This window comes from Ranitomeya imitator, chromosome 5 (assembly GCF_032444005.1).
Source record: "Ranitomeya imitator isolate aRanImi1 chromosome 5, aRanImi1.pri, whole genome shotgun sequence".
In the NCBI taxonomy this organism is placed as follows: Eukaryota; Metazoa; Chordata; class Amphibia; order Anura; family Dendrobatidae; genus Ranitomeya; species Ranitomeya imitator.
The window spans coordinates 581019988-581032813 of NC_091286.1; the positions used below are offsets into that span (position 1 = coordinate 581019988).

At 45.4% G+C, this 12826-nt stretch overlaps 1 protein-coding gene across 2 annotated transcripts in view; it reads right to left on the reverse strand.

The window, feature by feature from the left end:
• The window catches only part of TFDP2 (transcription factor Dp-2), a 105005-nt gene that overhangs the window by 11925 nt on the left and 80254 nt on the right, over nucleotides 1–12826 (reverse strand). For both annotated transcript variants that reach the window (XM_069727876.1, XM_069727877.1), the window contains exons 6-7: nucleotides 12204–12347; nucleotides 6805–6873 (exon numbers count right to left, since the gene is read on the reverse strand). In XM_069727876.1, the coding sequence (XP_069583977.1) occupies nucleotides 6805–6873; nucleotides 12204–12347 (213 nt within the window). The remainder of the gene's footprint in view (nucleotides 1–6804; nucleotides 6874–12203; nucleotides 12348–12826) is intronic.

The following is a 12826-nucleotide window of genomic DNA, read 5'->3' on the forward strand; positions in this document are numbered from 1 at the left end:
ATTCGTACCAAGATTGCGGCATGGAACAAATTACATTTATCGGTGGTTGGTAGGGTGAACCTCTTAAAGATGATTGTAATGCCACAGTTGTTGTACGTGCTACATAAAGGTACCGTCACACTTAGCGACGCTGCAGCGATACCGACAACGATCCGGATCGCTGCAGCGTCGCTGTTTGGTCGCTGGAGAGCTGTCACACAGACCGCTCTCCAGCGACCAACGATCCCGAGGTCCCCAGTAACCAGGGTAAACATCGGGTAACTAAGCGCAGGGCCGCGCTTAGTAACCCGATGTTTACCCTGGTTACCAGCGTAAAAAAACAAACAGTACATACTTACATTCAGCTGTCTGTCCCTTGCCGTCTGGTCCCTGCACTGACTGCTGGCCGCAAAGTGAAAGTGAAAGCACAGCACAGCAGTGAGTCACACAGCGGTGACTCACTGCTGTGGCTGTGCTCTGCTTTCACTACGGCCAGCAGTCAAGGCAGGAACCAGACAGCAAGGGACAGACAGCTGAATGTAAGTATGTACTGTTTGTTTTTTTACGCTGGAAACCAGGGTAAACAGCGGGTTACTAAGCGCGGCCCTGCGCTTAGTTACCCGATGTTTACCCTGGTTACCAGTGAAGACATCGCTGAATCGGTGTCACACACGCCGATTCAGCGATGTCTACGGGGAGTCCAGCGACGAAATAAAGTTCTGGACTTTCTTCCCCGACCAGCGATCTCCCAGCAGGGGCCTGATCGCTGCTGCCTGTCACACTGGACGATATCGCTAGCGAGGACGCTGCAACGTCACGGATCGCTAGCGATATCGTCTAGTGTGACAGTACCTTAACTCTCCCATTTGGATTACACAATGCAGATTCCGTAAGATTAGGTCTTTGTTTGGGGAATTAATATGGGGAGGAAAGAGTCCTAGGTTTAAACAGGAGATACTTCAGAGGGCCAAAACAGAGGGGGGTCTTGCACTTCCTAATCCATGGCTATACTTCTTAGCAGCACAGTGTCAACATCTCAAAGGATGGGGGGAGGAGGCAGGGAGTGTGCAAATACCTAATAGCTTGAGGTTCTTACTACAGGCAGACGTTTTGAGTGACAGTTTGGAGGGAGGACAATTCAAACAAATGGGTTCACAGGGGTGCACTATCAAATTAATTCACAGAGTATGGGAAAAAGTCAAACTCATTAGGGAAGTGAGTGGGTTCACCAGATTCTCGCCTATTTGGGACAACATTTATCTACCGGAATTTAGGCAGAGGGAGGGTTTTCACTTTTGGTCTGCAGCAGGTATTAAATGGCTGGGGCAGCTGATAAGTCAGGGCAGACTTAAAACATTTGAGGAGTTGCAGGAAGAATTTCAGTTGCCACGGTCTGAATTGTTCCAGTATAATCGTATCTCTCATGCTTATCAGGCACAGAATAAAAGGGGAGCCATAGTGGTACAGATTGATCTCATGCTCGACTATATCCTTAAGAATAGCTGCACGAAGGGGGCGATTTCAGAAATATATGGGTTTCTACTTTTTTCTTTCCTGGAAAAATATCCCATCCGAGCCAAAGGGAAATGGGAAGCTGAATTGGGAATAATTGACAATGATAGATGGGAGTCGGTCCTAGAATATGTGCCCAAGATATCAATGAGTGAACCAGGCAGGCTATCACAGTTATTCGTAATCCATAGGGCCTATAGAACCCCTGACAGGTTGTTCAAGGCTGGGCTTAGGCAGAACTCGGACTGCCCTCGGTGCTCACAATCCCAGGCGGGGATATTGCATATGATGTGGCAGTGCCCTAGACTGTCCTCCTTCTGGATAGTTGTTTTAAATCGTATTGAACTGGTGTATGGATGTTCTGTCCCTAGGGTTCCACTGACTTGCATATTGGGATATGTGGAGGAAATTGTTACGGACAACATGTTTAAAATAGCTATTGCACGATTGTTATTCATTGCTAGGAAATTGATCGCCAAATTTTGGATTAGAGAGGAACCTCCAACAAGAAGAGACTTTCTTAAGCAAGCGGAGCATATACTTACTTTGGAGAAAAGTATCTACACCAAAAGGAATAAGCTGGACATCTTCCACAAGCTGTGGCAACCGTGGATGGACTTGAATTAGGATGATAAATGAGAATATAGGGAACCTAGTATTCAATGGAAATATAACGGATGTTTATTCAAATGGTTGTATGATGATGGGAAGTGGGGTGGCTCTGGCTGAGGTCTCGGGTTGGGCAGGGTGGGGGGGCTCTGGGTCGGGGGGGAAAAAGTTATCTGTAAATGTTTAATGAAACATTGCCATGAGAAATATTCTGATTGTTTATTCTTTGCGGATAATAAAAATCTATCTGATAAAAAAAAAAAAAAAAAAAGATTGAACATTAGTAGATTTTAGGCCCAGCGTTATGTGCTGATTAATTCCATAATACATATTTATAGCAGTCAGGGCAATGCTTTTCTGATTATATGATCTCCAAGTTCATAGGAAACTACATACAGTTGTGGCCAAAAGTACTGACACCCCTGCAATTCTGTCAGATAATACTCAGTTTCTTCCTGAAAATGATTGCAATCACAAATTCTTTGGTATTATTATCTTCATTTAATTTGTCATAAATGAAAAACCACAAAAGAGAATGAAGCAAAAAGCAAAACATTGATCATTTCACACAAAACTCCAAAAATGGGCCAGACAAAAGTATTGGCACCCTCAGCTTAACCCCTTACTGACATCGGACGGTATAGTACGTCCGATGTCAGCTCCCCTGCTTTGATGCAGGGCTCCGCGGTGAGCCCGCATCAAAGCCGGGACATGTCAGCTGTTTTGAACAGCTGACATGTGCCCGCAATAGCGGCGGGTGAAATCGCGATTCACCCGCCGCTATTAACTAGTTAGATGCCGCTGTCAAACAGCGGCATTTAACTACCGCATCCGGCCGGGCGGCCGGAAATGACGTCATCGCCGACCCCCGTCACATGATCGGGGGTCGGCGATGCTTCTCCATTGTAACCATAGAGGTCATTGAGACCTCTATGGTTACTGATTGCCGGTAGCTGTGATCGCCACCCTGTGGTCGGCGCTCACAGCACACCTGATTTTCTACTACATAGCAGCGAACATCAGATCGCTGCTATGTAGCAGAGGCGATCGCATTGTGCCTGCTTCTAGCTTCCCATGGAGGCTATTGAAGCATGGCAAAAGTTAAAAAAAAATGTGAAAAAAATAAAAAAAAAATATAAAAGTTTAAATCGCCCCCCTTTCGCCCCAATCAAAATAAATCAATAAAAAAAAAAATCAAATCTACACATATTTGGTATTGCCACGTTCAGAATCGCCCGATCTATCAATAAAAAAAAAGCATTAACCTGATCGCTAAACAGCGTAACGAGAAAAAAATCGAAACGCCAGAATTTTTTTTGGTCGCCGGCGACATTGCATTAAAATGCAATAATGGGGCGATCAAAAGCACGTATCTGCATCGAATTGGAATCATTAAAAACGCCAGCTCGACACGCAAAAAATAATCCCTCAACTGACCCCAGATCATGAAAAATGGAGACGCTACGAGTATCGGAAAATGGCGCAATTTTATTTATTTTTTTAGCAAAGTTTGGAATTTTTTTTCACTACTTAGGTAAAAAATAACCTAGTCATGTTAGGTGTCTATGAACTCGTAATGACCTGCAGAATCACAATGGCAGGTCAGTTTTAGCATTTAGTGAACCTAGCAAAAAAGCCAAGCAAAAAACAAGTGTGGGATTGCACTTTTTTTGCAATTTCACCGCACTTGGAATTTTTTTACCGTTTTCTAGTACACGACATGGTAAAACCAATGAGGTCGTTCAAAAGTACAACTCGTCTCGCAAAAAATAAGCCCTCACATGGCCAAATTGACGGAAAAATAAAAAAGTTATGGCTCTGGGAAGGAGGGGAGTGAAAAACAAACACGGAAAAACGAAAAATCCCATGGTCATGAAGGGGTTAATACTTGGTTGCACAACCTTTAGCCAAAATAACTGCGACCAACCGCTTCCGGTAACCATCAAGGAGTTTCTTACAATGCTCTGCTGGAATTTTAGACCATTCTTCTTTGGCAAACTGCTCCAGGTCCCTGATATTTGAAGGGTGCCTTCTCCAAACTGCCATTTTTAGATCTCTCCACTGGTGTTCTATGGGATTCAGGTCTGGACTCATTGCTGGCCACCTTAGAAGTCTCCAGTGCTTTCTCTCAAACCATTTTCTAGTGCTTTTTGAAGTGTGTTTTGGGTCATTGTCCTGCTGGAAGACCCATGACCTCTGAGGGAGACCCAGTTTTCTCAAACTGGGCCCAACATTATGCTGCAAAATTTGTTGGTAGTCTTCAGACATCATAATGCCATGCACACGGTCAAGCAATCCAGCGCCAGAGGCAGCAAAGCAACCCCAAAACATCAGGGAACCTCCGCCATGTTTGACTGTAGGGACCGTGTTCTTTTCTTTGAATGCCTCTTTTTTTTCTCCTGTAAACTCTATGTTGATGCCTTTACCCAAAAAGCTCTACTTGTGTCTCATCTGACCAGAAAACATTGTTCCAAAACGTTTTAGGTAAGTTTTGGCAAACTCCAGCCTGGCTTTTTTATGTCTCGGGGTGAGAAGTTGGGTCTTCCTGGGTCTCCTACCATACAGTCCCTTTTCATTCAGATGCCGACTGATACTACAGGTTGACACTCTTGTATCCTCGGACTGCAGGGCAGCTTGAACTTGTTTGGATGTTAAGGTACTGTCACACTAGACGATATCGCTAGCGATCCGTGACGTTGCAGCGTCCTCGCTATCGATATCGTCCAGTGTGACACGCAGCAGCGATCAGGCCCCTGCTGTGATATCGCTGGTCGGGGAAGAAAGTCCAGAACTTTGTTTCGTCGCTGGATCTCCCGCTGACATCGCTGAATCGGTGTGTGTGACACCGATTCAGCGATGTCTTCGCTGGTACCAGGGTAAACATCGAGTTACTAAGCGCAGGGCCGCGCTTAGTAACCCGATGTTTACCCTGGTTACCATCGTTAAAGTAAAAAAAACAACCACTACATACTTACCTACCGCTGTCTGTCCCCGGCGCTGTGCTTCTCTGCTCTGGCTGTGAGCACAGCGTCCGGAAAGCAGAGCGGTGACGTCACCGCTCTGCTTTCCGGCTGCCTGGCGCTCACAGCCAGAGCAAAGAAGCAGAGCGTCGAGGACAGACAGCGGTAGGTAAGTATGTAGTGGTTGTTTTTTTTACTTTAACGATGGTAACCAGGGTAAACATCGGGTTACTAAGCGCGGCCCTGCGCTTAGTAACCCGATGTTTACCCTGGTTACCGGCATCGTTGGTCGCTGGAGAGCTGTCTGTGTGACAGCTCTCCAGCGACCAAACAGCGACGCTGCAGAGATCCGGATCGTTGTCGGTATCGCTGCAGCGTCGCTTAGTGTGACGGTACCTTTAGTCGAGGTTCTTTATCCAACATCCGCACAATCTTGCGTTGAAATCTCTTGTCAATTTTTTTTTCCGTCCACATCTAGGGAGGTTAGCCACAGTGCCATGGGCTTTACACTTCTTGATGACACTGCGCACGGTAGACACAGGAACATTCAGGTCTTCGGAGATGGACTTGTAGCCTTGAGGTTGCTCATGCTTCCTCAGAATTTGGTTTCTCAAGTCCTCAGACAGTTCTTTGGTCTTCTTTCTTTTCTCCATGCTCAATGTGGTACACCCAAGGACACAGGACAGAGGTTGAGTCAGCTTTAATCCATGTCAACTGGCTGCAAGTGTGATTTAGTTATTGCCAACACCTGTTAGGTGCTACAGGTAAGTTACAGGTGCTGTTCATTACACAAATTAGAGAAGCATCACATGATTTTTCGAACAGTGCCAATACTTTTGTCCACCCCCTTTTTATGTTTGGTGTGGAATTATATCCAATTTGGCTTTAGGACAATTCTTTTTGTGTTTTTTCATTTAAGACAAATTAAATGAAGATAATAATAACAAAGAATTTGTGTTTGCAATCATTTTCAGGAAGAAACTGAGTATTAGCTGACAGAATTGCAGGGGTGTCAATACTTTTGGCCACAACTGTAGTTCCTTAAAAGGGAATGTTATGTTTTTGCTCCCCAGTATACGGTAGGGGCAGAGATCCTGATTCCCATGATGTGTCACTTACGGAGCTGCTTGCTGCCATTTTGATAAAATTTACCTGCTGTAGATCTAGCAGTTCTCTGAATGCCGAGCTCTGTATAACCCACACCCATACCACGGATTGGCATTTTTGTGCAGTGTATATGGCAGAAAACACCAACTTGTTCAACAAAAACATCCTCATAAGACTACCGTATATTGACAAAAAATTTAAAAAAAAAGGTGTCATCTCTCCTGGAAGAAGGAGAGCATATAATAAAAACAAAAACATGTCCCTATGGAAGGAATCTCAAATATATGCAGGGGATATCGATATAGACCTTATATATAAAGAAATTATAATATTAACCTGCACAGTATCTGAGACATAGAAATGAAGTTTACGACTGACACTAATAAATGTGTTCATGTTGCTTCGCGGTACACCATGAGAAGTGTATTAATACTGTGCCAATGGGACATGGTAGGTGACGAATTATGGAATATTTTGGATTACAGGATGATCATAGAAAAGTGCATGGAAAGGGTATAGGTGTATATATCGTAGGCAGAGTACCTTCAGGAAGAACGCCTAAAATAAATGACCAGATTTCTGTAATTATTGGCCATTTCTGGACGTTGTGATACCAGTGTGGTGGCGGGCGGCGTACCTGGAGCAGCAGTTCCTGGAGCTGAGCACTCTTCTGCTTTATGCGCTCTATCCTCCTCTGCTTCTCGATCTGCAACACCAAACGCAAACATGAAAGGAAATGATTTCATCTTTGCTGAAATTATATCAGAGAGATGTCTGTACAAAGACCCCAGTTGAGCCATAAAAGTCCATAATCCAGATATCAAGTGCATAACACAATGTACAATTCTTGAAGAAGTTGTCGGGTCTGAGACTTTTTTTTACTGATGGCCTATACTTAGCATAGGTCCTAACCCACCAACTCCGGGAACAGCTGATCGTCGGGGCTGTCATTGATCTGGTATTGATGACTTACCCCAAGAATAGGCCATCAAGACAAAAAGTACTGGACAATTCCTGTAAAGAGCACATATCTATTTCAGGGGACTTCTCAGATTAGGCGGTTGTGCCATCTACATGAGGAAAAATAAAACCATTTTAGCCCTGTGTTCTTCTAGCCTGCATTTTTCATTAGTTTTACCCCCTGCCTTCCCTATTTCAAAACTCTGCAGTTGTCTCTGATCTAGTGGCTGGAAACTAGCTTCGATGAGGTCTTCCATACAGCGAGCACACAAACAGAGGAGAATCTGCTCTCCTGAGTCTATGTAGCAAGTAGACAGAAGCGTGGAGGACATTATTCAGCAGTACTAACCAGTGTAGCTGCGACTCCAGCACTGGTGGGAGATAAATGCTTACTAGAAAGCAGAAGAACAGGTGTTTGTCTGTAACTCCCTCTCGCTCTGCTCCTTCATCCCTCCGCTCTCTATAGACATTACTAGTAAATGTAATCTGATCTCTCAGTGAGTAGGCAGGTCTAACTCGACTTTTAACAAGACAGATTTTAGCAGTACTTCAGACTGAATGAGGAATTGAAGAGGAAGAGGGAGGAGGTGGCTTATAAGTGGATAAAGAAGCATATTTATCTGATAAGATATAAAAACGTGTCTTCTATTTGCTTGTACCATTGATGTATGCTAAAATGACTTTTTACAACGTGTCTCAAGAAACTATACTTTTCCCAACCCCCAAACATTGGACCAGCTAATTAATAATAATTTCACCGTCACGTGCACATTAGTGCCAACATCACATATACAGACGGAACCGACAAAGCAGAGAATACTAGGAAGAGACGCCAGAGAAGACGGGAGCTGAACTGTGAGCGTTTGGGATGAAGCTTTCCTGGTGATACATAAAAATAGCTCTTTACATAATGCAGGCTGTGACCATGATGTGGATTCTCATCGGCACATACATTTCTGCCCCAGCTCATGCGGGCAGCCATGGTCTGATGCACTAGTAATGAGCTGCCGAGTCAGCTGCTCCCCACAGCTGGGTACAGGGACCTCAGCTCTGTACATGTCCTGCCGGCATCATATAGAGCCTGAAATATTATTATTATATTATTATTATACATTTTTATAGCGCCATTTATTCCATGGCGCTTTACATGTGAATACGGGGCAAATATAGACAAATACATTAAACATGAGCAGATAACAAGGCACACGAGTACATAAGGAGGGAGGACCCTGCCCGGGAGGGCTCACAGTCTGCAGGGGGTGGGTGAGGATACACTAGGAGAGGGAAAAGCTGGCTGTGCGGCTGTTCAGTAGGTTGAGGATCACTGCAGGCTGTAGGCTTGTCGGAAGAGATGAGTCTTCAGGTTCTTTTTGAAGGTTTCTATGGTAGGCGCAAGTCTGATGTGTTGGGGTAGAGAGTTCCAGAGTATGGGGGAAGCACGGGAGAAGTCTTGGATGCGGTTATGGGAAGAAGAGATGAGAGGGGAGTAGAGAAGGAGGTCTTGGGAGGATCGGAGGTCGCGTGTAGGTAGGTACCGGGAGACCATGTCACAGATGTATGGAGGAGACAGGTTGTGGATGGCTTTGTATGTCAGTGTGAGGGTTTTGAACTGGAGTCTCTGGGCGATAGGAAGCCAGTGAAGGGCTTGACACAGGGGAGAGGCTGGGGAATAGCGGGGGGACAGGTGGATTAGTCGGGCAGCAGAGTGTAGGATGGATTGGAGTGGTGCCAGAGTGCTAGAGGGGAGTCCAGAGAGTAGGAGGTTGCAGTAGTCGAGGCGGGAGATGATAAGGGCATGCACTAGCGTTTTTGCAGTGTTGCGGTCAAGGAAAGCACGGATCCGGGAAATATTTTTGAGTTTGAGACGACAGGAGGAGGCAAGGGCTTGGATATGTGGCTTGAAAGAGAGGGCAGAGTCGAGGATCACCCCGAGACACCGGGCGTGTGGGACTGGGGATAGTGAGCAGCCATTGACATTGATGGATAGATGTGGTGGAGGGGTAGAGTGAGATGGGGGAAAGATGATGAATTCTGTTTTGTCCATGTTCAGTTGTAGAAAGCGAGCAGAAAAGAAGGCTGAAATGGCAGACAGACAGTGCGGGATTTTGGTAAGCAAGGAGGAGAGGTCCGGTCCGGAGAGGTAGATCTGCGTGTCGTCAGCGTAGAGATGGTACTGCATACCGTGGGATTCTATGAGCTGTCCCAGGCCGAAAGTGTAGATGGAGAAGAGTAGGGGTCCTAGAACAGAGCCTTGAGGAACACCGACTGACAAGGGGCGAAGTGAGGAGGTGGTGTGGGGGAGGGAGACACTGAATGTTCGGTCTGTCAGATATGACGAGATCCAGGAAAGGGCCAAGTCTGTGATGCCAAGGGATGAGAGGATTTGTAGCAAAAGGGAGTGGTCAACAGTGTCAAAGGCAGAAGACAAGTCCAGGAGAAGGAGGACAGAGTAGTGTCGCTTGCTCCTGGCAGTTAGTAGGTCATTGGTGACTTTAGTTAGGGCAGTTTCAGTTGAGTGATGGGAACGGAAGCCTGATTGTAACCGATCAAAGAGGGAGCAGGAGGAGAAGTGGGAGGACAGTTCAAGATGGACGTGTTGCTCCAGCAATTTGGAGGCATAAGGGAGAAGAGATATTGGGCGATAGCTAGACACAGAGGATGGGTCGAGGGAGGGCTTTTTGAGGATGGGTGTGATCTTGGCATGCTTGAAGGATGAGGGAAAGACACCTGTTGTGAGTGAGAGGTTGAAGAGGTGCGTTAGGGTTGGGATGAAGACCGTGGAAAGGTTAGGGATGAGGTGGGATGGGAGCGGGTCAAGCGTGCAGGTGGTGAGGTGTGATCTTGACAGGAGGGTGGAGAGCTGATCTTCTGTCATGGTGGAGAAGCTGGTTTTGGAGGAGCAGGGTTAAGCAGCTAAGAGGGGCAGTGGGCGCTGTGGGCCAAAGCTTTCTCTGATCGTATCGATCTTCTGTTTAAAGAAAGAGGCGAAGTCATCAGCAGAAATGAGGGGGGAGGGAGGAGGTGCGGGGGGACGGAGTAGAGAATTGAAAGTGTTGAAAAGCTGTTTAGGGTTGTGGGACAGGGAGGATATGAGGGATGAGAAGTAAGTTTGTTTTGCGGCAGTGAGCGCAGACTTGAAGCTGGCGAGGGACTGCTTGTATGCAGTGAAGTGGTCGGCAGAGTGGGATCGCTTCCATCTCCGCTCGGCAATCCTGGAAGCCCGTCTCAATTCTTTGGTCAGGCTGGTCAGCCAGGGCTGCCTGTTAATTGTACGAGTTTTACTATGCATGAGTGGGGCGGCCGAATCGAGTGTTGTGGTTATTGTGGTGTTATAAAAAGTGGCAGCAGCATCTGTGTCATGAAGGGAAGCTATGTCTGTGAGAAGGAGAAGGGACTCCGAGAGTGATTGTAAGTTGAGATGTTTGAGATTTCTGCGAGGGTGAGTGAGTTTGTGGAGTGGGGGTTGCACACTAGGAGAGGAGAGGGACGAGAATGTCAGTAGGTTGTGGTCAGACAGGGGGAGGGGTGTGTTAGTGCACACATATACACAAATACACAGACACCGTGGATCTTCACAACGTGCATCCATGTGCATGCTATCCAGGCTGATATATGGAAGGAAAACCACCCCGAATAACCCGGTTCAGCCTAGCATGAGGATTAATTCATTCAGATCCAAGAAAATATGTCAGGCACCTAATTATAGCAGGACCACAATCTGCTCAGCACCGGAATAACAGCATACAGGACAAGAATATAGAGCAAAGCCATGAGCACATGCGGAGATACATCACAAGAGGGGCGGACACAGACAGGAGAGGGTCCCTGTGCTCCTCATAATGCACAATCCCACCTGCTTGGGAGGTGGTACTGGCCCCCTTACCTCTTGGGCCCCAGTGCGGTTGCATAGGTTGCACTAATGGTAGGATCTGTGTATAAGAACAGTATATGGTCCCTTTATAGTCCAGGATCTCGTCATAATGCACAATTCCACCTGCTTTGGAGCTAGCAGTGGCCCCCTTACCTCTTGGGCCCCAGTGCAGCTGCACACGTTGCACCACTGATATGTCCGCCCCCATATTACATGTAATATAGTGGCAGTCTGTGTATAACAAGTCACTGCCGCTCATCCAGGGTTTGCACTGAAAAGATCATTGCTACTTTTTTTTTTTTAGACCCTGTTAATAACTACCTCCAAAGGAAAAAAAAAGATCGCTAAGGACTTCATTAAAGTTTCTTTGGGGTGAGAAAATTTTCAATAATAGGTTATGATTATCAAATCAATGGGAGTCTAATTCCCATCACCCCCAGTGATCAGCTGGTTGAAGGGTCCGCAGAGCTCCACACACTGCTCAGTGGCCATGAACGGTACTGCGATCTCTCTGCCATCTAAGTGTATAGATACAGAGGCTTAGCAGCTGTGCTGGGAATTTGGACCCCACCAGTCTGGTATTGAAGTTTTAGAAACCCCCCTTTAGCCATTTCCCTCACCCCAACTCAACTAAGGAGCCGAGACTGCTATCCTGGTAGTTACACTTCTTCAGCAGGGGTTGTGGCACCATCCGACCAGAGGTATAGTATCATCACATTATATATATATATCTTTGTCCTACTGTGCCGCCGGATTCGATGGTAGTTTGGGGTCATACAGTGATTGTGCCGTGCAGGCATGAGAGACTTCCTTTCTCAGAGATATTTCTATGGCGGTTGGTTATAAACGTTGTAATATGCTTACCTCTGGTCTGGGGTGTTTTTACTTAGTACCAGTTCCCATCAATATTGTTTTTTAAACATCTATTGTTGTTATTGTTCCTAATAAAATGTATTATATTTTTGTACGATGAGGTCTTTGTGCACATTTTTGTAGGTTTATAAATATGGAGAGCAGCAAAGAACATTGGTAAGCTGCTTAACAAACACTTCCCTAAACAATGGTGAAAACCACAGTCCTGAAACAGAGCAATTTTTGTATTAATTTTAATCAAAAAGTATCTAACAGTTTTAATTTTGGGAAAATGAATTAATAAAATGTAAAAAAAATAAAATAAAAAAAATGCTACAATATTATCAGCGTACCTCTAAATTCTCACATTCCTGCACAGAGTTGGACGGTAAACCAATCCATTTAATTTCCTTCTTCTCCTTGGAGATGATATTCATGGCCATTAGTACATTCAGGGCATCGTAAACTCGCCGCCTGATGTTCTTCTGGTCATAAGCCTGAGTATGAAACAAGGAACTATTACTCCCTGCACACTAGCATCATAAGCAATGACTAAAGGGAAAAAAACAAGGAATAACAAACAAAGTATATAGGACCAGATTCATTAAAGGAATTTTGTCAAAATTCTGATGTAATGGGTTTATAAATTTGGAGGCAAATTTGGAGTTGTGCAAAAAATTCTGCAACTTTTGGAGCCACTACTTTCTCTTAGATACGTCAAAATAGGGACTGGTGTAAGACTTCTGCGCGGTGAACAGAGGTACATGCCACTCGTCAGATCACACCCCTTCATGTCCGCCAGTGTTGATGAAGCAGGGGCTTAGTGTACATTTATTAGACCACCAGTGTTCAAACGCCATCCATTAATTAGCCTATACCATTAGCCATTTCCATGGTATACAAAGAACATGATGGCTTTACAAGAATAAATATTGTGCTTCCCCAAAACAACTGTTTGATTTTTGGACTTTCGGTG